Source organism: Eublepharis macularius, chromosome 4 (assembly GCF_028583425.1).
Source record: "Eublepharis macularius isolate TG4126 chromosome 4, MPM_Emac_v1.0, whole genome shotgun sequence".
Classification (NCBI taxonomy): Eukaryota; Metazoa; Chordata; class Lepidosauria; order Squamata; family Eublepharidae; genus Eublepharis; species Eublepharis macularius.
Window position 1 is genome coordinate 102266170 of NC_072793.1, and position 21986 is coordinate 102288155.

At 41.8% G+C, this 21986-nt stretch overlaps 2 protein-coding genes across 3 annotated transcripts in view; one reads left to right on the forward strand and one right to left on the reverse strand.

Annotated features, from left to right (window-relative positions):
- GLYCTK (glycerate kinase) overlaps positions 1-18710 on the reverse strand; it is a 39487-nt gene extending 20777 nt beyond the window's left edge. For both annotated transcript variants that reach the window (XM_054975280.1, XM_054975279.1), the window contains exons 1-3: positions 18484-18710; positions 1405-1522; positions 375-781 (exon numbers count right to left, since the gene is read on the reverse strand). In XM_054975280.1, the coding sequence (XP_054831255.1) occupies positions 375-751 (377 nt within the window). In that variant the 5' untranslated portion in view covers positions 752-781; positions 1405-1522; positions 18484-18710. The remainder of the gene's footprint in view (positions 1-374; positions 782-1404; positions 1523-18483) is intronic.
- Positions 18711-18931: 221 nt separating this feature from the next.
- WDR82 (WD repeat domain 82) overlaps positions 18932-21986 on the forward strand; it is a 39364-nt gene continuing 36309 nt past the window's right edge. The window contains exon 1 of the mRNA XM_054976900.1: positions 18932-19297. Coding sequence (XP_054832875.1) covers positions 19137-19297 — 161 coding nt within the window. The 5' untranslated portion in view covers positions 18932-19136. The remainder of the gene's footprint in view (positions 19298-21986) is intronic.

The following is a 21986-nucleotide window of genomic DNA, read 5'->3' on the forward strand; positions in this document are numbered from 1 at the left end:
CTAGATTTCCAGGGTATGAGCTCTGGAGAATCAAACCTCATACCCTGGAAATCTAGTTGGTCTCTAAGGTGTTACTGGACCTGAACCTTCCTCTTCTATTAAAAACCAACTTGGCTACTCTCTTGAAACTATCTTTCTGGAAGGTTGTACTTCATTCCATTCACATTATTTGGTTAAAAAGCTCTATGGGATAGGATTTAGATCCCAACTACTTTTGATGGAAATATGGGACTGGCATAAGCTAACAAAATCAAAAATGAAACTAAAGTTGGTCAAGTCAAGAATTCAAGGGGAAATCCTAGAGACTGACAGAACTCCTGCTCCATGGATCTTAGTTTGTACTTATTGTCCTATAGCAGGGGACTCTTCCTAACCTCATTCCTTTGTGCTGAAAAGTTGCTTGGATGCCTTGAGGAACACTAATTATTCCACTAACAAGGTGGTCACCAAGGATGCTTTCCGCCACTGCTGCCATGCCCAGAACAGCCTTCCCAAAGCCAACCAGGTACAAGTTCCTCCTTAGGTCAAAAGGCTGACCATGGACCATAAGCCTGGGGTGTCCACCTGTCTCAAGCACCAGAGCCTTCTTCAGCATGGGACCTGGCAGGACGGTGCCAACAGCACTGCGGAAGAGGTGCAGCCCATGCTCCTTGAGGGCCATGCTGGGAGGAGCGTCCTCAGTGGCAGAGCGAAAGACAGGCCTCCAGCAACCTCTGCCAATGCCAGGTAAACCCTTCCAGACGGAGACCATGACCTGAGTTGTTCGCCTGCTGTGGTAAACCTGCAACAAGGGGTAGAAAAAGTTAATATTTTAACTATTTAATATTAAAGTTGTGGGACTACATGTTACCACCTAACTAATGTCAACCGCCTGAGTGGCCATGAATAGGCGGAAAGATGGATTGTAAATATTGTAAATAAATAAAGTGTAAAATATTTAGAGCAGTGATTATTTCAAATACTGTCTTTTTGTTTTCCAAATGCAGATGGTGTGGCTGCTTTTTGGACAGCAAGAACAGCGCAGGAAAAGGAACTTTTAAAACTTGTTCCTTGCTTGAAAGTGCCATCCCAAAGTCATTGTTACCCATCCCGGGGCAAAATAATAGGTACTGGTAAATTTTCCTCAGCAAAAGCAAAAGCATCCATGGAGCTTAGTTGTTCAACAGGAAAGCAGCAAGAAGTTTAAAAAGCAGCAAGAGCAAGAGGGTTAAAAAGTCCTCTTCAATATCCTCTTCACTCTTTCCATTCAAAAAGCAGCACCAGCAGCTGCATTTGCAAAAGAAAAAATAAACTCTATTAAAATGAACTGAACATAACACGTAGTTCTGTCTTGTGGGCAAGAAAGAAGATGAAAAAGGGAACATAAAAACATGAACGTGTTTTATGTCACCTATTGCAGCTTACCTTCCTCACAGAAACTCTGTCTCCATTCCAGATTGTTCTCTTCCCTCAGTCTTCAGTAACTATAATGCCAACTTCCTCCTCTCCTGAGAAAGTCCACAGTTCTTCTTGCCGAGGCAGTCTAACGTAGATTAATAATTAAATGATCAACGCCTACTGGAAAACCCTCTGCCTTCCATTATGGAACTAAGCAAACCAGAAGCCTGAAAGATAGGAATCTTCAGAAAAGCACAAATACTACTACTACTACTACTACTACTACTACTACTACTACTACTACTACTACTACCTGTGCTTATATACTGCTCTTCTAGACAGATTAGTGCCTCACCCAGAATGGTGAACAAGTTAGTGTTATTATTATCCCCACATTACAGCTGAGGAGCTGGGGCTGAGAGGAGTGGCTTACCCAAGGCCACCTACTGAGCTCATGGCAATAGCGGGATTCAAACCAGTAGAGTGCAGATTTGCAGCTGAACCACTTAACCACTGTGCCTAACTGGCTTGTTTCCCGAAAAGGTATTGGATACACTGGTACATTGGAAGACTGTAAGACAGTAAGACCATAAAGTTGCATCTTTGTGAAATTAGGGTTACAAAACAATGAGGCAAACAGAAGAGGGCTCTGTAAGGATCATCTGGTTGACTAATATGAGTGCTGGAGGATAAGAGAAATAAGGAATGGCATTATTCCTCCCAAGATTAGATTCTATCACCAAAAATTTTCTCCAGGGACACAATAGCAGACTGATCAGCAGCATCTTTAACTTAATGGCCACAGATGAGCAAGGAAATTTCCAAAGGCCCTCTGTCTGCTAAATATCACCGTTTAGAAGTAGGCAGACTGGTTCATGCTCCTCGCTTCCTTGAGCAGGTGGAAATTTGAGGGTAGCTTTGCAAGTTCAGCTTCTTTGTGTGGAAGAAAAGCTGCAGATTTGTGATGCTTCTGCAGTGTCTGTTTTGCTTACAAATATGTAAGTTGAGCAGGTGGAAAACAGAAGGCAGAAATGTTATCTCCTAAACAGCACCAATCCACAAAGGCAAGAGCAGCATCTCTAGAGAGATGCCCTGTCCCCAAATACTGTTTCTTTTAGCTAATTTCAAGTAAAAGTATTGTTTTCTCTGGCCAAATTCAAAACTGCAGGAATGGTTTCTTTCCATAGTTCTTGCCTGCATGCATGCCTTCAGGTACTTCATATTGAAGGCTTTAAATTAGCAGATCAGCAATGCAGCATCATAAACCCGGCTCTATTTTTCATTACCAGACAATCCAGGAGCATCTGAGGCAGTGTCAGAAGGCCGTAGTAGGAGGATGTTGTTAAGCCAATTGATATGGAATGCAGGCATTTATTATTTTCGTTCAGTTCAAAGATTCTAGCAAGATAGAAATGCCTGTGACAGGTGAGACTCCCCACCTCCCAAACTGAATAGGCTGACTACCTAGGAGTGCTCCTTGATCCGCCATTGTTCTGGAAGTTTCATATTGCAGCCTTGGCCAGAAAAGTCTTTTATAAGATGTATCTGATATAGAGGCTGTGCCCTTTTCTAAGAACAAGGGATCTTGCCTCTGTCAAGTACACCTTCCTCAGGACTTTAACAATGTGCTTCAATTGGCCTGCCCTTGAAATTTGGCTGAGAAGATTGTGAGTGCAGAATGCAGCAGATTGTTCTCTTGAAAGACGGGGAAGATGTGAGCATGGAGGTGCAGCAACAGGCATGTTTAGTTAGTGCTGCATCATCTGCACTGGTTACCTGTGCAATCCCAGGGCATGCAGAACCTAAGCCACGGATGTTTTCATTTTTACCTATAAAGCCCTAAATGTTCTAGGCCTTGCAAATTATGTAAGACACAAGGCCCCAGGGCCATGTCAGCCCTCCTTGGCTCCACAACACCATCACACGTTATTGAACAACCTTCAGTGCCCCTTTTAAGGACAAATGCAGGAGTCAGCCACAGCTGCTACCACATGCCACAACTGCAGCCACTGGAAAATTTTAATGGCTGGCTTTGAGGGATGGCAATGTTGGCCTCAGGGGCTTCTGTTTAGGACACACCAAGGAAAATGGGTGTAGGCACGATACCTTTTGTTGACATCTTAACAACAGATAACCACTTTTTCAGTGTGGGCATCTAATTGAGCTAGAATTGTTGGTCTGATGTTAAATTACAGAGGAATTGATTTTGTTTAGTGAAGTTACTAGTCCCCTGGTAACTGCTGAGTGATGAATCTGGCCCTACAGTACATTTGAGTTTGACATCTTTGCCCTAGAAAATAACTTTCTTTATATAGCCCACCCCACTCACATTTCGCTAGAACATTTTTCTTGTTATTTAAGATTCCATCAGGGAAAGATGCAAGAATCGTACATCACTAAAAGTGGTTTTTCTCCCCACTAGCATCTGCTTCTGCTCTGTGGAATGAACTGGCTGGCAATGTTTAGTTATGCCTTTAAAAAGGTCTGCAGGACTTTTCTCCCACATTGTAGAACACCTTAAGGAAAGTGGCTGCTGTTTTTTAAAAATTATTATTATTTATTCTACAGTAACATCCATGTACCTGGTACTTTACACAGGCCCCTGCCCCAAGGAGCTTTCAATCTAAATGCTGACAATGGGAAAGCCCATAGGAGAGAACAAAGAGGCAGGGGTAACAAGGGATAAACATAAGCAGTTCCACCTACTTAGCTTCATTATCATTTGCTTGGCTTCATGCTGTGTTTGCATTGTTATTAGATCGTAGTTTTATGGCATTTGGTGTACTGCTTTAGTTTGGAAAAGAAGGGCAAGCCAATTGCTCTCTAGCAGATCAAGATAGAGAGGGCAGTGACCTTATTTGGCACAATAGAGTGGTTTGGCCCAGAACATCGCTGTCAATTTGCTACAATGGGAATGGAGCTCTCAAAGCAACAGCTGCTTTTCCCTGCTTCTACTCACTGCTGTTCCCTCCTGAGCAATGAAACAGCCATTGCAGCATCCATAAATGTACATAATTTATGACCAGCACTGAACGGAAGCAAAATTTCAACTTTTTGACAAAGATGATAGCCAGCCCAATATATCAATAAAGTTTTCTTGTTTTTAACCTTCTGGGCCCCTGTTTAGAAAGTGATCTAGAAGCCCTCATTAATCTTTGCAGAGATTTGCTGAGACTTGCTTCTTCAGTGACAGGATTGCTTAGGGATTGTGACGGGTTTAGATTAATCTCCTTTAAATGAAAACTTCATGAGCTGCCATTAATGAAATATGGCCCTAAACTGCATATTAATTTGAATAAATCGTCACAATATGTTCTTTAGAAGGTTCTTTGTGATTCTGCAGCAGCCCACTGACCTGAGCAACAATATATGGAAACAAAGTTGATTCCGAGTTCTTTATTAAATTCATTAGGGGTGCTGGAAAGAGGGCATTCAAAATAAATATGAATCATCCCACAAGCACATTGAATAGCAATCACTTTACCTAAAATAATAAATACAAAAATTAAATATTACTAAAGAAACAACCGGTTCAAGAAGGAATATAGATAGCATTGTTTAAATCTTTAAAACTGCATTTTGGGCCACTTGTCCAGCCATCCCACTGGAAAACTATGAGACACCCAGGAACCATGGGTTGGATTCAGCAATGAAAAGTCAGTGGAAAGTGCTGATGGTCACGGATATTCCCTGCTTTGCCTTCCCCCAACAGTCCTTTCTGATCCTATGAACATTTATTCTTGGGGTTGTCAGAAACGTAAACTAAGCAGAAAGATCACGAGGCTGCAGTGGGGAAGGGTTGAAATTGTGTTTCTTGCCTTCTCCATCAGCGGAGTTCCAGGCAGGCAGCTTAGCGGAGGGGGGGAGGCCGCCCGCGCCATTTGTCTGCCACACAGGACAGGGAGCACGTGGCAAGCCAGTCGCCCCCTCAGTGGGGCAGGTGAATGGCACAGGCGGCCTCCCAGCCACTCGTGCTGCTGCCGCCATCTCCGCGGTGCAAGGTGCGCCAGGGCAGCTGGCTTGCCGTGCTGGTGGCATGCTACACCCCTGCATGATGACATCACATAAATGACATCATCATGCAGTGCTGGGAGCACGCGCACGCGCTGCACACACATGCGGAGGGCTGGACTTAGGTTGCCCAGGGCGCTGGCAACCCTAGATCTGGCCCTGGGGAGATAGCTGATCAGAGGGTTTCTTAATTTCCTCTTTGCCTCCAGGCCTTCTAAGCGGCAGAGAAGAAATAAACAAACCCTCTGAGCAGCAACCTCCCTGGCTCTGTAGAGAGGGGAAATTGACAAAGCCTTCCTAACTCTTTTAATACTCAGCTTCCCGGCCAACATTGCGACTCCCTTCACATGCTCCTCCTCGTGTAATTCGTCTCTTATACCTTAGCTCTTAGATGTACACTTAGAAATTTAAGGAATGCAGAGACTGAAAGTATAAACATCCAAAAAATAAGAAGCTCCAGAATGCTGCCATCCGGTGACAGAAAGAGTGAAAGACTGCAAATTTGATAAGGTCATCTAGTAGTCATTAAGCTTGGCAGGGCGCATTTACAAGTTCAGCATAGCAAGGGTCAGATTAGCTGTGGAGAATGAACACAGACCTTCTGGAAACTGATCTGAGTCCCCTCCCATGAATCTCTTAGGTCTAAGCAGCAGCACCACCACCACCACCACCACTCTACTCTTACTAGTCTTTGTTTCTCATTTATTTTTAGTTTCAGTTGGGTAGCCAGGTTGGTCTGTAGTCGATTTTGGTCGAGTAGCACCTTAAAGACCAACTAGAGCTCATACCATGGAATTCTATTTGGTCTATAGGGTGCTACTGGACCCAAATCTTGCATTTCTCTTTCTAGTCCCACTTGGCTGCCTTTAACAGATCTTGGTCTTTTCCATCTTCCTCCCCCACACATGTTGAAACATCTTTTCTCCCAAATACATAACACTACAATACAGAAAAATGGGAGATCTAGTAAATTATTCAGGTTAGTTGTAATCTTTCTATCTTACATCTACTATTAGGAAAAGAGAAGGTATGGCATACTGACACTGCTTACCATAACCCCCTGAAATTATGGGAATGAAAGAATGTCTGGTACTATATTACCCACAACCATGAGGGAAACACTGCTGGAAGAAGCTAAAATCTATTGGCTCCTACAAAACCCAATGGAAGCAGATCTGCTAGAAAACTAAACCCATAAATTATTACATTTTAATCCTGACTTTCCTTCAAGAACTTGGAGTGGTGTCCAAGATTCTCCATACTTTCATCCTCATAACCATGTGAGGTAAGTTAGTCTAAGACAGAGTGACTGGCCCAAGGTCACACAGCATGTTTCATTATGGCAAAAGAGATGTTACCAGAACTGCTATTTTATGGGGGAAATTAGCATGCAGTCTGGGTTAAATTAGTGCGGATCTTAACCAAGATATACCAGAGTCCGTCTTCCAGATTACTCGTGCAATAAAGAGGCAATGGCTAATAAGTATAAAATGTGTTTACTAGAGATGTTGTGTATGCCTACAATAGCACATACAAGCAAAGTACATACAAGAGCTAAGAAATAAAGAGTAGAAAAATAGAGCCATTTGCATCAGCAGGGAACCCACTTGAGATCGAGGAAGCAGGGCAATACGTACCTGATCACGGCGAGCAGAGCAGCAGCAGCAAAGCAGGGCGTTATCTAATGCCTGCACTAGATACGCAGAGTGATGGTTGGGGATCAGGAGAGGAATGGCGCGCACCTCATGGCAGGGAAAGCCTGCTTAAGTACCCAAAAACGTACCCTGAGGCGAGGGTCTTCCATGTGGTTCTCGGGAGGGGAAACAAAGGCTTAATGGATATACAACTAATGGGCCACTTTAGTGTCTGAATATATTATTGTGACACCTCGGGAAGAGGGGACAAAGGAGGGGAGGGGGAGCGCCGGGCGGGTTGATTGAATCTGCCAGGGGGTTGTCTTGATGTCATCTGCTCTGGAATGTGGTGGTTGTATTGAAATGCGTCCATTAGGTGTTCTGGGCAGCTGGCACGTAGCTTCCATTCCGGGGCGGCTTCCTGCAATATGCATAGCAGGGCAAGGCTGAGCTCCGTGGACATGACTGGAGCCTGGTCTTGAAATGGCAGCCTCAGAGTAAACTGTCCATGTTGGTTCTTTGCTGCCTGGGAACATGGCTTCTTCCTTGGCACGTCTTGTGGGCTGGCTAGCAGGTTGCCTAGTGGCGAGGGCAGACCCAGTGACCGTCCTGCAAGGGGCTCTCAGCGGGAACTGACCAGGGGGTGCCTGGCCAGGCTCGTGGAGGGTCCCTCTGGCTGGCACTGTACTGCTAGCGGCATGGCTCTGGGCCCAGATGAGGCAGGTGTCCATGGAGGCAGGAAACAGGCATAGGTGACATAACAGCAGAAACAGGCACGGGCAATGCTGCCCCTAACAGAGTCTTTGGTGGAGCCTCAAAACGGCAAGATGGGAAGTTGGCATAGTCCAGAGTGGGCTCCATAAGGGGGGGGGGGTCCCTGGCAATAGAGAATCTGAACCTTGGTCTTCACAGACCTAGTCTAATATGCTAACCATCACACCACACTGACAGTCAGTCTGCATTCAGACATCAAAATAAACTGTGTTTGATCAAACTTGTGATGTCTGAATGCAGATGGTCCAATGAACTGTAGTTTCCATCTAGGGTTTGTAGCTTGCTTATTAACTCCAGTTTGTCTACACTGTGGTTGTTGTAACGTTGAAATTTTCAAATCTCAGTTTATTGAGAAGCACCATCCACTGCAGCTCCTTGGACACAGAGAAAGCAACATGGGGAGACTATCCTTCCTCTGGAAGGCAGAAAGGAAGCCCAAAAGCATTCCATTGTTTATATACTAACCACGATTCATTACTTATGTCTGAAAGGCTAAGCAGAATTTGTTGCACAAGCTACAGATTATCAAAGCTGTCTGAATGGAGCCTAAACAAAACAGAATGGCCTTCTTTACTGTTGACTTATGTCCTGACTGAACTAAAACCCTGGCTTCCAAGAAGCTGAAATTATCTTTGTTGCATAGACTCCTTTCTCCAGCACTTAACCAAAATTACTTTTTAGGGGAGGATTTTGACCACACAGCCAAATCAATGCACACATTGTCATATTATACAGTTGCCATAGGATTACTTTCCATTAAACCCTCTGATCTAAAACAAAACAAGTACTATCTTTTTTTATTATTATTAAAAAAATTTATTGGATGGTTAACATAGCATATAAATGTTATTACATCTTACTTACTAATTATCCCCTATAGATATAGTATGCTCCCCACCCCCTCCCCACCCCCTTTCCTCTGTTGACTTCCAACAGCACCGCAAACCTCCCGTTTCTTGTTACAAATACTATCTCTTAGTTGTTATTTTAAACTTAATGGTAAAGATTTACATTATATCTTATCTTACTTAATAACACTCAAAAGACCATAATTGTCCTTTAACATCCCATCTTTTTTCTAAGTATTTTTTCAATTTCCCCTAGTCCTCAAAAAATTCCTTTGGATCTTGCTCTCTCAATTTCCTTGTTAATTTGTCAATTTCCGCCATATATAGCACTCTTTGTATCCACTCTTCAGTTTTCGGTATTTCTTCTTTCTTCCAATATTGTGCATACAAAGTTCTTGCCGCCGTTATCATATAGTACAATATTACTCTGTCCCTTCTATCAATGTCCTCTAAATGCAAGGATAACAATAACATTTCTGGATTCTTAACTAGATTATTTTGGAGTATTAAAGACATTTCAGTACATATTTTAGTCCAATAGTCTCTAGCCTTATCACAAGTCCACCACATATGAAATAGCGAGCCTTCATGCTCTTTACATTTTCAGCACTTATTGGATAGCTGCTTATTAGCAATGGCTAACTTTTTCGGTGTTAAATACCATCTATATATCATTTTATAGCCATTCTCTTTGATACTGGTACAAGTTGAAATTTTTAAAGTATTTTTCTACAACTGTTCCCATGCATCCATCATAATCTCATTATTACAATTTATTGCCCATTTTACCATTTGAACCTTAATCATCTCATCTTCAGTATACCATTTTAACAATAATTTATACATTTTAGAAATTATTTTATTATTGTCCCCCAATAAAAGTTCTTCTAATTCTGAGTTTTTATTTCTGAAGCCTGCCTTCCTTTGATCTGATTCAAATAAGTCTTTAATTTGTCGATATTGCAGCCAACCGTATTTAAATGGTAATTCCTCATTCGATTTAAGTTTCAACTCATTGTTTTCAGTTTTTAATAATTCTTTATAAGTAAGCCATTCATCTCCTTTATATTCCAAATTCAGGTTAATTACTTCTGCAGGAACAATCCACGTTGGTTTCTCTTGCTCTATAAATTTTTGGTATTTTAACCAAGTTGACAGTAAATTTCTTCTCAAGTAATGGTGCTGGAACATTGCGTCCATTTTATACTTATCATACCATAAGTATGCATGCCATCCAAAAAGTTTGTTATAGCCTTCCAAATTTAACAACTTAAAGGATAAGGACACCCATTCTTTTAGCCATACCAAGCATATTGCTTCATGGTACAGTCGAAAATCCGGTAATTGCATGCCACCTCTTTCTTTTGCGTCACAGAGCACTTTCATTTTTACTCTAGGTTTCTTTCCTGCCCACACAAATTCTGATATTTTCCTCTGCCATTTTTCAAACTGTTTTTTGTCCTTAACAATTGGTATAGTTTGCATCAAAACGTAACTCTAGGCAGCACATTCATTTTGATTGTAGCAATCCGACCTAACCATGATAAGTTCAATTTGTTCCATTTTATCATATCTTTTTCAATTTGAGTCCAGAGCTTTTCATAGTTATTTTTAAACAAATCAATATTTTTAACTGTCAGCTCTATTCCCAAATACTTTGTTTTTTGTACCACTTCGCAATCTGTTACTTCCATCAATTCTTGTTGCTTCTTCTTCGTCATATTTTTTATTATTTTCGACTTCTTTTTATAAACCTGCTAAATCTCCAAACTCTTTGATCTTTGCTAACAGTCTTGGCAGAATTTGTACTGGGTCTTCAACTATAAACATCACATCATCTGCAAATGCTCTTAGCTTGTATGAAGACCCCTTTAATTTAATCCCTTTTATATTCTCATCTTCCCTTATCTGCCTCAATAATATTTCTAAGACCATTACAAATAACAGTGGCGACAGTGGACAACCTTGTCTTGTTCCTTTCCTTATTTCAAATTTCTCCGTCAGGTCATCGTTGACACAAATTGCTGCTCTTTGGTTCTTATAGATTGTTTTTACAGCTTCTATAAACTCTTTACCTAGATCCATCTTTTCCATCGATGCAAACATAAAATCCCAATTCAAGTTGTCAAAGGCTTTCTCTGCATCTGCAAAAATCCCCGACTTCTTTGTCTGGACGCTTGTCATAATATTCAATGGCATTTATAACCACTCTCAGATTGTCTTTTAATTGTCTGTTTGGTAAAAAAAACCCGCCTGATCATCTCCTACAAAATCCATTAACCATATTTTAAGTCTATCTGCTAGTATTCTTGCCAATATTTTATAGTCATTGTTTATTAGCGAAATTGGTCTGTAGTTTTTAACATCAGTCAGTTCCTGTGACTCTTTTGGTATCAAGGTAATATTTGCCTCATTCCACGTATCTGGAAGGCCCTCTCCTTTCAGTATATCATTCATTACAACTCTTAAAGCTGGAGTGAGGTCTTTCTTCATTGCTTTATAAAACTTCGCTGTAATCCCATCCACTCCAGGTGCCTTACCAATCTTTGCCGCATCTATAGCTTGTTCAATTTCTTCATCTGTTATTGGAGCATTTAGCTTCTCTTTCATGCTAGTTGATATGGTTGGTAAATCTATTCTCTGCAAATACTGATCTATATTCTCTTGTGGTATTGCTTTCCTTTGAAATAATTTGGCATAGTATTTATAAAACACTCGTTTAATTCTGTAGTGTTCTTTAATTTCTTCCCCTTCTTCAATTATTCTACTAATTATTTTCTTTTCTCTTTTTTTCTTTAGTTGCCAGGCTAGATACCTTCCAGGCTTATTTGCTCCTTCAAATGATTTTTGTTGCAATGTCCTCAGTTTCCATTCTAATTCTTTATTTTCCATTGCTCTTACTTGCTCTTGCAATATTTTAATTTCTTGTACTATTGATTTTTTCCCTGATTTCTTCTTTAATTCTTGCTCTTTTTTATGTAATTTCTCTTGAATTTCTTGAGCTTTCTCCTGCTTCCTTTTTTTGTCTCTGTTGTTTAAAGTAATTAATATTCCCCTTATTACCGCTTTGTATGTATCCCATACCATCTGGGTTGAGACTTCATTATTTTTGTTAGTTTGAAAAAAATATTTTGTTTCTTTCTGTCGATATTCCATATTTTCTTGATTACGCAGTAGGTCTTCATTTATTCTCCATCGTAATTTCTTCTGTCCCATTGCAACTTTCCAAAGCAATGGATTGTGGTCCGAGCTCACTCTTGGCATTATTTCCACTTTTTCTGTCCGTAATGCCAATGCTTTCGTTGTCCAAATCATATCAATTCTTGAAAATGATTGCTGTCTCGCCGAGTAGTACGTATAATCTTTGCCTTTAGGATTTTCTTTTCTCCAAATATCCTCCAGTTTTTCTTGTTCTACTAGTTCAAAAATGATTTTGGTAGCTTCCCTGATTTCTGTTTTCCTGCTCTTATTTTTCTATCCAATTGCAAATCTACAACCCCATTGAAGTCTCCCATCATTACAATCTGTTCATATACATCTTGATCTAATTTGTCTATTAATTCCCTATAGAATTGGTCTTTAGCTCCATTGGGTGCATATATACCTATTATTAAAGTCTTCTTATCACACACATTAATTTCCACAGCAAGATATCTCCCATTTGATCTCAAAATACTAATTTTGAATCCAAATCTTCTTTAATATACATCACTACTCCTCTTTTCTTTTCTTTTGCCGATGCAATAAACTCTCTTCCTAGTTGTCTATTTTTTAAAAACTTTACATCTTGATCTTTAATACGTGTTTCTTGTAGACAAATTATATTACAATTTTGGTTTTTTAGCCAATGAAAAATAGTTCTTCTCTTCTGTGGTGAATTTAATCCATTTACATTCCATGATATTAATTTGTACTCCATCATTCTATTTTCTTACCAATCTAGAAAATCTAGGAGTTTCTCAGAGAGAAACTCCTCCATTTCCTGTCTTGATTTAATTATGACTCTCAAACCATTAAAGTAGAAGCTCAACCCTTCTGGTATTTCCCATCTGTATCTAATGTCATTCTCTCTCAACTTCTGGGTCAATTCTCTATATTTTTTCCTCTCTTGGAGAATTCTTCTAGGTACCTCTTTCATTATCTTGATCCTACTTCCCTCCAGTGATAGGGGATTCACAAAATGTCTTTGGATAATCTCTTCTCTCATTCTTTTCGTTATTGACTGCACAATAATGTCTCTTGGTAGGTTCTTTTGTTGTGCATATGCGGAGTTGAACCTATATACTAGATCCAAATTTGCAGTAATTTCTTCTGGTTGTTTATTCAAAAATTCTACTAAGATATCTGTCATTTGGTCTTGTACATTTTGCGCCATCGATTCTGGAACGCCCTAAATCTTAGTTGTCTTTCCGTTGCCTTACATTCCATCGCTGACATCCTCTCCTGCATCACTTGATTTTCCATCTTCACATTTGTAGCTAAATCATTAGTCTTCTGTTCCACTTCTTGCACGTTATTGTTTGTTGCTTGTAGTTCATTTCTAATTCCCTCCATATTCTTAGCCAATTCTGCCACCTCCGTTTTAATTACATCTTTCAAATCTTTTACCAATGTTTCATACATCTTTTGTATTGATTGGTTCAGTTCTTTATAACCTTCTGTAACTTTCTTCTCCAGTCCTTCAATCGCTGCGTCTACTGAGGCTTGCCACTCTTTATCTAATTTTTTCTCCATACTTGGACTTGGCTTAGTGCCCCCCCCACGTGTCCGCTCTCTTTCTTAAATCCATTTTGCTTTTTTATTGTTTTCCCCTTAATATTACTCACTTTGCTGGTCTCGGTAAAAGAAGAAAAATTTTTCAATTTGGATCCAAAATGTTGGGCGCAATTTCTCTATGGTGACTGGAATCGCTTCTTCCCTCAGCTACAATGGCGTATTTCCTGTTCCTTTAGTCCCGATTTCTCGCGATGCTTACTTTATTTTGCTTCCGGGTCTTCTTTTTTCTCGTTCTTCCTGCTTCCAGCTTATTCTTGTCCTCTCTAGGCAGATGTTGTATCCTCCTCTCCCAATCTCATCTCCTCTCACGATGTTTCAACGCTATTTCCCAGCTCCCTCCTCCTCTCTCACGCCAGTTATCTCTCTTCAAACCGCAAGTATGCGTAAACAATCCTTTGTATCGCTCTTTTTGTCCTTAAAAGCTTGCCAAATTAGGGATTTCTTACTCAGATATTGTTCCTTATTGTTTCCTCTATTTAAATAAGTCTTTTTATTACTTTAATATTTGGTCTTTTTTCTGCTTTTTCTGTTCAAAAGTCCGATAGCAATCTTTACCTTACGCTGCTTTCTCAGGTTGTCTGTGCTGTTTCCTCCGTTTCTAGTTGGTCAAATCTGGTACTGAGGCTTGGTTTCTGACAATCCTGACAATTCAATGACTCCAGAGGTACTGGAGAGTTAGTAGCTCGCCCTTCTCCGAGGGGACCTCAAGGTGGTGGGGGGTCCTTGATTCAGAACCCCCCCGTCACCGAGATCACACACTCTCGGGGCCGCGTAGCGTTCAAGACCCCCTTCTCCCTGAAGGGGGGACGGTAGCAAGAGTTCGAGCGCCTCGCTTCCCAAAAACAGTATCTCGGATAGCCCAGCTCCATAGGCTACCTCAGATCGCCATTAATCCCAAACTGGAAGTCCACAAAACAAGTACTATCAATTAAGAATATTTATAGAATAGTCTGGGACTCTGGTCTTGGCAAGATGTCATTCTAAATAGGTAGAAACTACATACTGCAAATACTTTTCATATTGATATTTTAAAAATATTTTCCTATATCCAAATACACATTCTGAAGACCAAAAAGCATTTTTCTGAAGGGAATAATTTCTGATTCCCTATCCCATTGCAAACCCCACTTTGCTTTCTAACAGTACAATCCTAAGCAGAGTTACTCCAATTTAAGCCCATTGACTTCATTTGGCTTAGTCTGGAGTAACTCTTTTTAGGATTGCACTGTAAGTTGTTCATTCAACTATGCAGACCCACAGTCTCAGTGGACTACAGCAGAGGACTTGCCAAAAATCTTCAAAATCTTCTTCAAAAGACATCAGTACACTTAAATCTGTATCTGCTAAGGTGCTGCTGTGCTTATTCTTTGGAATTTGTCACTATATCACCAGCAGAGTAAACATTGCTCTAAAAATGAAATGAAATACCTGGCATAACATGCAAAAAGAAGGTACACTGCAAATGGTATGCCTGTGGCCACTTCGAGTTGAGAGCAAATTAGGCATTAGAACATCTAAAAAGGGGGAGTGTCTGTCTAATTGTTACATGGAAATGGTTGTGAGAGAGGGGACTTTTAAGTTTGCCTACCTTACCTCACAATATTCTGCTTCTTTACATTTTCATCCTCAGCCTAGCTCATTTCTAGTATTAGAAATGGTCCAAAAGAAAAATGCAGGTAAAGTGTAAAGTGCTAGGGCTCTCATCATGCTGGTACCCCATTTCATGTAAAAATTAACTATAACCCCACACTATGCGTTAATTGGGTAGACACATGACAAACGGACGTGGCTGCCTCCTGCCATGTCTTGCCTTTGCCCTGCTTATTCCCATCTCCACCTCTCTTTGTTGTCTCTTGTCTCAAATTTTAGACCACAAGACCTGTGGTGTGGGCACCATCATGCCCTTTGATGGCATCATATCTATATATATAAAGACAAGTGTCCTGACTGACTCATCAACACCGAGCCCAAACCCCTGGACCTACAAACGTGAAATTTGGGGAGAACATTTCTTTTGTGATGTGGAGACTCACTAAGAAGGGGTTTTAAGAAACTCCCCCCAAGGGGGTAAAATGTGTTTTCCCATAGGGATACAGCTTCTCTGTGTGGCTGGCAGGCTGCTCCTCCTCCGCCAACTGCCAACTCGGCCACTCTTCCCTGGGGTCATTTGCATATGCGGGCCTGATTGATCATCACCCCAACATTCTAGACAGTATGCAGTTGCTGCTAGAGTCAATGAATGTGTCCTGAGGTAAAAATACACCTCCCAGTCTTCCCCTCTAGGGTTGCCAATCTCCCCGTGGGGCCTGGCTTTCCTTTGTGGCTGGCAGGCTCCTGCTTGCTCTCACCCCCCACATTGGTCAGCTGTGGAACTCTGTGTTCTGAGGTAAAAATCAAGTAAAGGAAACTGCCGACAGTTGAAAAAAGACAGTACAAAACTCCTGAATAGGGACTTTATATAAAAGTCAGTATGGCACATCATACTACTGCCTGCTTGCGCTCCCACCCACTGCCAGCTTGGCCACTCTTCCCTGATTGGGCCAGTCTCTCAAGGTCATTTGCACATGCAGTCCTCAACCCCCCCCCCCCCATTCTAAACAGTATGCAGTTGCTATTGGGAGTCACTGAATGTGGCCTAAGGTAAAATGCACCTCCACGTCTTCTCCTCAAAATTCACTAGGGTTGCCAATCTCCCTGTGGGGCCTGCCTTTCCTTTGTGGCTGGCACAAAGGTCAGCTGTGGAACTCTGTGTTCTGAGGTAAAAATCAGGTCAAGGAAACTGCAGACAGTTGAAGAAAGACTCCTGAATAGGGATAAGATGTTTTGCTTTATTCAAACACTTTAAAAAAAAGAGTATAGATAGTATATAGTATAGATAGTATATAGTGATAGATTTGAACTACATGAAAGATATAATCAGAATATATAAGATAACTGAACATCATACATTTATTCCTCTCCCTCACTTCCATTATAAAAAAGAGTAGCTTTATTCAAACACTTTTATAAAGCTCAGGCACTATGCTATTATCCTACAAAACCAACTAAAAAAAAACACAAACCAAAAAAACGTTACATTCCTGTAAATATTATAATTGAATTTAAAGTAGTTAAATACCGTAGCAAAGCACAGGTATCAAACTAGTACAATAATAAAAGACAAGGGAACCTGAGAAGACTTGTGCGGGAAAGGGAAATCACACAACCTCCTGGACCCTGCTTCCTCTCTTCTTGCTTGGTTTCTGTTTCCATTTATTGTTCTACCCCCACCCCCCAACCTACCCAACTGCCTGGTTCCCCCTGCGCCACCCACTTCCTCTAGCCAATCTCTATTTTTAAAAAACCCTTTTTCACTTGGCTTGTTGAACATCCCAAGATGTCAGCCAGGTTTTTCTGTGGCACCTGCCCAACGTATCACTGAGAACAGTACTCAGCTTCTGACATAAGGCCATTCCTTATGTACTCAGTACTCAGCTTCTGACATAAGGCCATTCCTCAAAAAGCATGATCTGGCCGTGGTGATCCATGCTCTGATTACACTCTGGTCAGATTATTTATAATGTTCTGTATGTGGAGCTGTCTTTGGAAACAGCTTACTCACTTCACTTGTACCCCACCTTTCTCTCCAGCAGGGACTCAAGGTAGCTTATGTTGTTCTCCTTTCTTCTATTTTATCCTCACATCAACCCTGTGAGATAGGTCAGGCTTAAGAGTGTGTGACTGGCCCAAGATCACACAATAAGCTTCTATGGCAGAGCAGGGGTTTAAACTTGGGTTTTCCAGATTCTAGTCCAACACGCTATTACACCACACTGGCTCTCAGTACTGCATCTTTCTTGTGTATAGAGGGAAACAACCACAGCCCGTCCACAGGCCTTTTCTGTTGTAGTCTCTATGCTAATAATCTTTAGCATAGTATTTGCCTTTCCACAGCTACCACTCTCCAAACAGACGTTTTTATCGAGCTATCCATCATGATCCCATGGTCTCTTTCCTGGTCAGCTGCTGATAGGTCAGATCCTTTCTGCATAAATGTAAAGTTAGGGTTTGCCTTTACACTTACATAGACTGAATATTATTTGCTGCGTTGTTGCTTATTCTCCCGGTCCCGAGAGGCTCTTGGTGCTCTTCACAGTCTGCTTTGGTTTTTTCGAACCTCAGTATTTTGCTGTCATCTACAAATACGTGAAAGCTGCAAACCAGGGCTGTATTAACCCATGGTTGGGCCCCTAGACGTTCAGGTATTTCGGGGCCCCTCCAGCACTTCACAGCCTGACCCTGGTAGGGTAGGTACCAGACTGCAGTACATAGTCCTATATCCATTTTGAGGGTCTCCTGAAGAATTCTATTCACAATTTAAAAAATATTTTTATTGTGTGAGTAGAACTCTTCAGGAAAGCACATTTTGGGGTATAATTGTTCAATACTGTAATATTTTGAAATTTTTTTATTATTTATTAAAATATATAATTTATGGATAATTGTTTTACTATAAGAGACAATTTGTTTCACTTCAACAAGGAAGTAGTTAATTATCTTATTGAGGTTAGAGAATCAATTAATTGTAATTTATGTGGGGGTGTGCCTCAGCAAAAAAAAATTGGCGGGCCCCCAGTCCCTGCAGAGCCCCTAGGCTTCAACTTAGTCAACCTTGTGAATAATACAGCCCTGCTGCAAACTAAAGTTTCCCCCATCCCTCTCAGTTCTGAGCAGCTTAGGCTCCTTTCGCTTTTTTGACTTGATGCCAATGTGGTGAGAAGGCACTAGAGGGTGAACTCCAGACAGGAGACCACGCACAACCATCGTTACGTTGGGAAAATCAGGCTGCTTCCTGCATGGTATGTGCCAATAACTAAGACACTGGGCTCTCTCTCAAGAATACAGGCTCCCGCCCCCCACAAGAGCATCTCCGAGCAGAAGGGAGGTCCTCCTGTACAAACCGGCTGCTGTCCACATTCACTCAATCAGTAAATAGCAGAGGGCGTATTCCTAAACCAACGCCACTGTATCTGCGATTCACACTACAGTTACGAAGCGGCCCCCGAACGCTTTGGAAAAATCACCTTCACAAAGTCGCGAGACTTTCACCACACACTGGGGAGACGTTCAAAGTCCCCCTTCAAGGGAGAGGGCGGACAGAACTCCACGTCAAGCGGGGACTGGAGACCTCCGGGCTGAGAAACATGACCGCTCTATGACGCGAGAACAGGAGGGCCCACTCGCTAACGCCGCCGCCTGGAGAGCCCTCGGGAGAAGTCTATTCCATTCTCAGCCCCACAATTCACCGCTTCTTCAGTCCGTTGCTCTCCCCGCCCTGTTGCTGGAACTGGGTTATATCCCACACATCTTTGCTCTCCCTCCCTTCAGACTATCATCCCGTCATGCACTGCGCCGCTTTACTCGGCGCCACTTTTTCTCCGTCTCCCCCTCGATTTCTTTTCCTGCCCCATAATGCCGCGCGCCGGTCTGCCGGCCTGCCCCTCCTTCCCTTCCTCCCTCAGGCACCGCCAGAGCAGCAAGATGGCGGACACAATGAACAGGAGGCGCCGCTCTACAGCTTGAATCGAGCCCTCCCTAGGGCACGACTGGACAGCTCACTCGCCCGCTCACCCGTTCCCGCCAGCCCCAACTCCGTCAACAGGGGCTGCTTGGCCGGTTCCTTACATCCTTCCCGGTGTTGCGGGCCCGGCCGGCTCCCCTGGCTCTTGGCGGCGGCATGAAGCTGACGGACAATGTGCTGCGGAGCTTCCGCGTGGCCAAGGTCTTCCGCGAGAACTCGGATAAACTCAACTGCTTCGATTTCAGTCCCAACGGCGAGACGCTCATTTCCAGCAGCGACGATGACTCCATCGTGCTTTACGACTGTCAGGAGGGCAAGTGAGTGCGGGGAGGGGGTGCCTCGACGGGTGAGGACATGAAGCTTCCCTGTAGATGAAGCTGTAGTTGTTTGGTTTTATTTGTACATTTATACCCTTTTCTCACTTATCGCCCCCAAAGTGGCTTACAACATTGTTCTGTGCTTACATTTTATCCTAGGAACAACAGCCTTTTGAAGTAGGCCCAAGGTCATGTAGTGATAGAGCGGGTGTCTAGTCAGAACCCCAAGCTGGTTCTGAAGAACATCAGTTCTTTTTCGTGGGTGGATGGTGAAGGTGGGTTGGACTGTGCCTAGTTAAGTGGCGGTGTTGGGGAGTGTGCTTTGAGTTTTCTAGGCGGTAGTTACCTTTAACTGAGGAGTGTGGGGGTGAATGTAGAGTCTGGGGTCATTTATTTCTCCCTTTGATGGGTTTAAATGCATTTTTTAAAGGAACCTGTGTTTCTAAATCAGGGCATTGCGGAGTATTGGAACCTGCATATACTGTCACTGAAGATCAAGATTTGCCTTCACATTTAAACATGTTGGAAAACCCTGCAAGTACTTGACAGCAGTGTCTGAATTGAATGTGCACTAGCTTCTATTTTTGGATCGCTAGTAGTATTTTTAATCTTGCTTTCAGTCATTTTGACTTTAAAAAGATGACATGATGGTAGTCTTGGGGGATTCTTAAATAATGGAGTGTAGGGGTACATGTAAGTGAAAGCAGAGGGAAATATGTGTGGTTATCAGAAATGGTACAAGAGTAGAATACATTTGAACTACAAGTAGAAGTCTCAGGAGAAATTTTTGACAGCTGATGTTGTGTAGTGTTTAGTGTCGGATGAGTATATGTGAGGCCCAGGTTTGAATCCCCACTTTGCCATGGAAACTTGCTAGGTGACGTTGGGCCAGATATGCAGTCTCAGCCTCACCTAACTCATGGGGTTGTTTGGGGGATGAAATGGCAGAGGGGAGAATAATTTAAGCCACCTTGGGTGTCCAGTGGGGAGAAAGGTGGGGTATAAATGAAATAAATAATGAAAGCACCTAATTAGTATTTGGTGGCATCAGTCTATAGTATTTTTTTTTAATAAGTAACAAAGAATGAGTAAAAAGTATGAAGTAAAAGTGGTTGAGATAAGGCAACTTTGTATAATATGTTTATGCTTTATGCTTGTGATGCACTGATCTCAGGCATACGTTCAATGAGCTCATTGTGCATCTGGTTCCATAATGTTAGGTTTACTTCTTACTTGCTACGTGCTACTTTTGAAAGGATCTGAGAGAAAAATATGGGATTTTATCATCTGTATAGGGTGAGCAATGTAAAACAACTCTCCTTTTCTTATTGGGGGAAAAGGAACTGTCCAAAATCCCAAATTACATGCCCTCCTCCTGTTTGCCCTCAAGAGTTCTGAACTGCACCCTCTTTTGGAGCTGTGTGGCCCTGTTAAGAATCACTGTGTTAGAAGATAGCATGATATTGTGTGGCTCTTAAATATCATGTATGATTATTGTCCTCTGTCAGGTACAAAATAGTATCATTAGATTAGAAAGCATATGTTCTTGGGTTGTTCTCTCATATTTGGGCATCTGTATCATATTATAGTACTAAGACCCAGCTGGAATGATTTGGTGATGACAGTTGTCATAAATGCAATATGATACTGCTGGCAGTGAAGTTAAAAGTAAAAAAATGTAATAGTTAAGGTTTCTGTTTTAGTTGTCTCCTTTCCCTGTTGAAGTTAATCTAGAAAACACTTTCTCTGAACCAATTTTTGGCATTAAACAAAGAATACTAGGGCTGTGAATGATTACTACATCCTAGTGAATGTGATGCGTTTGTCTTTACACCTGAAAGGATATTTTTCTACAGTTTTGCTGTTAAATGCCTGGATTACTCTGGCTATCTTGTGTACATTTTTTTAGAATAAGTCCCTGTAATGATTCCAAGTAAATGTGTGCATGTGTCTTTAAATGCTTAGTTTGAGCTAGGTGAAGAGTGGGGGTGAGAGAGGGAAGAGTGAGTGATGTGATTGGTTGATGACTGAGAGTGTGGGCGGAGTGAATGCAGTTTAGTCTGACAGTGCAGAGAGAAAGGTTTCAGTCAGAAGAAAGCAGGCTAGCTGTGTGCTGCCTGAGTATACTGAAGTATTTATGACAGAAATATAACCTGGGTGGAACCTGAACTGAGCATGTTTGTGAAAGGACACTCAGTCAGGGAAAGAGAGGCCAGCTGTGTGCTGCCTGAGCAGGTTTAATATTTTTGTGAATGGGAGTCAGAGAAAGAGGGGCTAGCTGTGTGCTGCCTATATTTGAAGTATTTGTGAGAGAACTATTGAGTCTAGTGAAGGAGGCTAACTGTGTGTGAAGCCTTAGAAGAGATCTGTGTGAATGAGTTTATAGGAAGTAACTTTAAGAACTAAGAACTACTTTTATGAAACTAATACGCTTCTTGAAAAATAAACATTTATTTTGTTTTGTTATATCCCCGTGTAGCTGTCGTTGCTATATCCCATTCATATCCTCAGGGCCACATAGAACCACGAAGGAGCCTGACGCTTAAACACGTTACCAAAGGGGAAATTTGAATAAAATATTTTGGAATAATATATTCCTGGTGGCAGCAAACTACCCAGAGGGTGTAAGGGGAAGATTAAAAGGAAAATCTACCCCAAAGAAAGTACATGTCATAACAAGTGGAGGCAT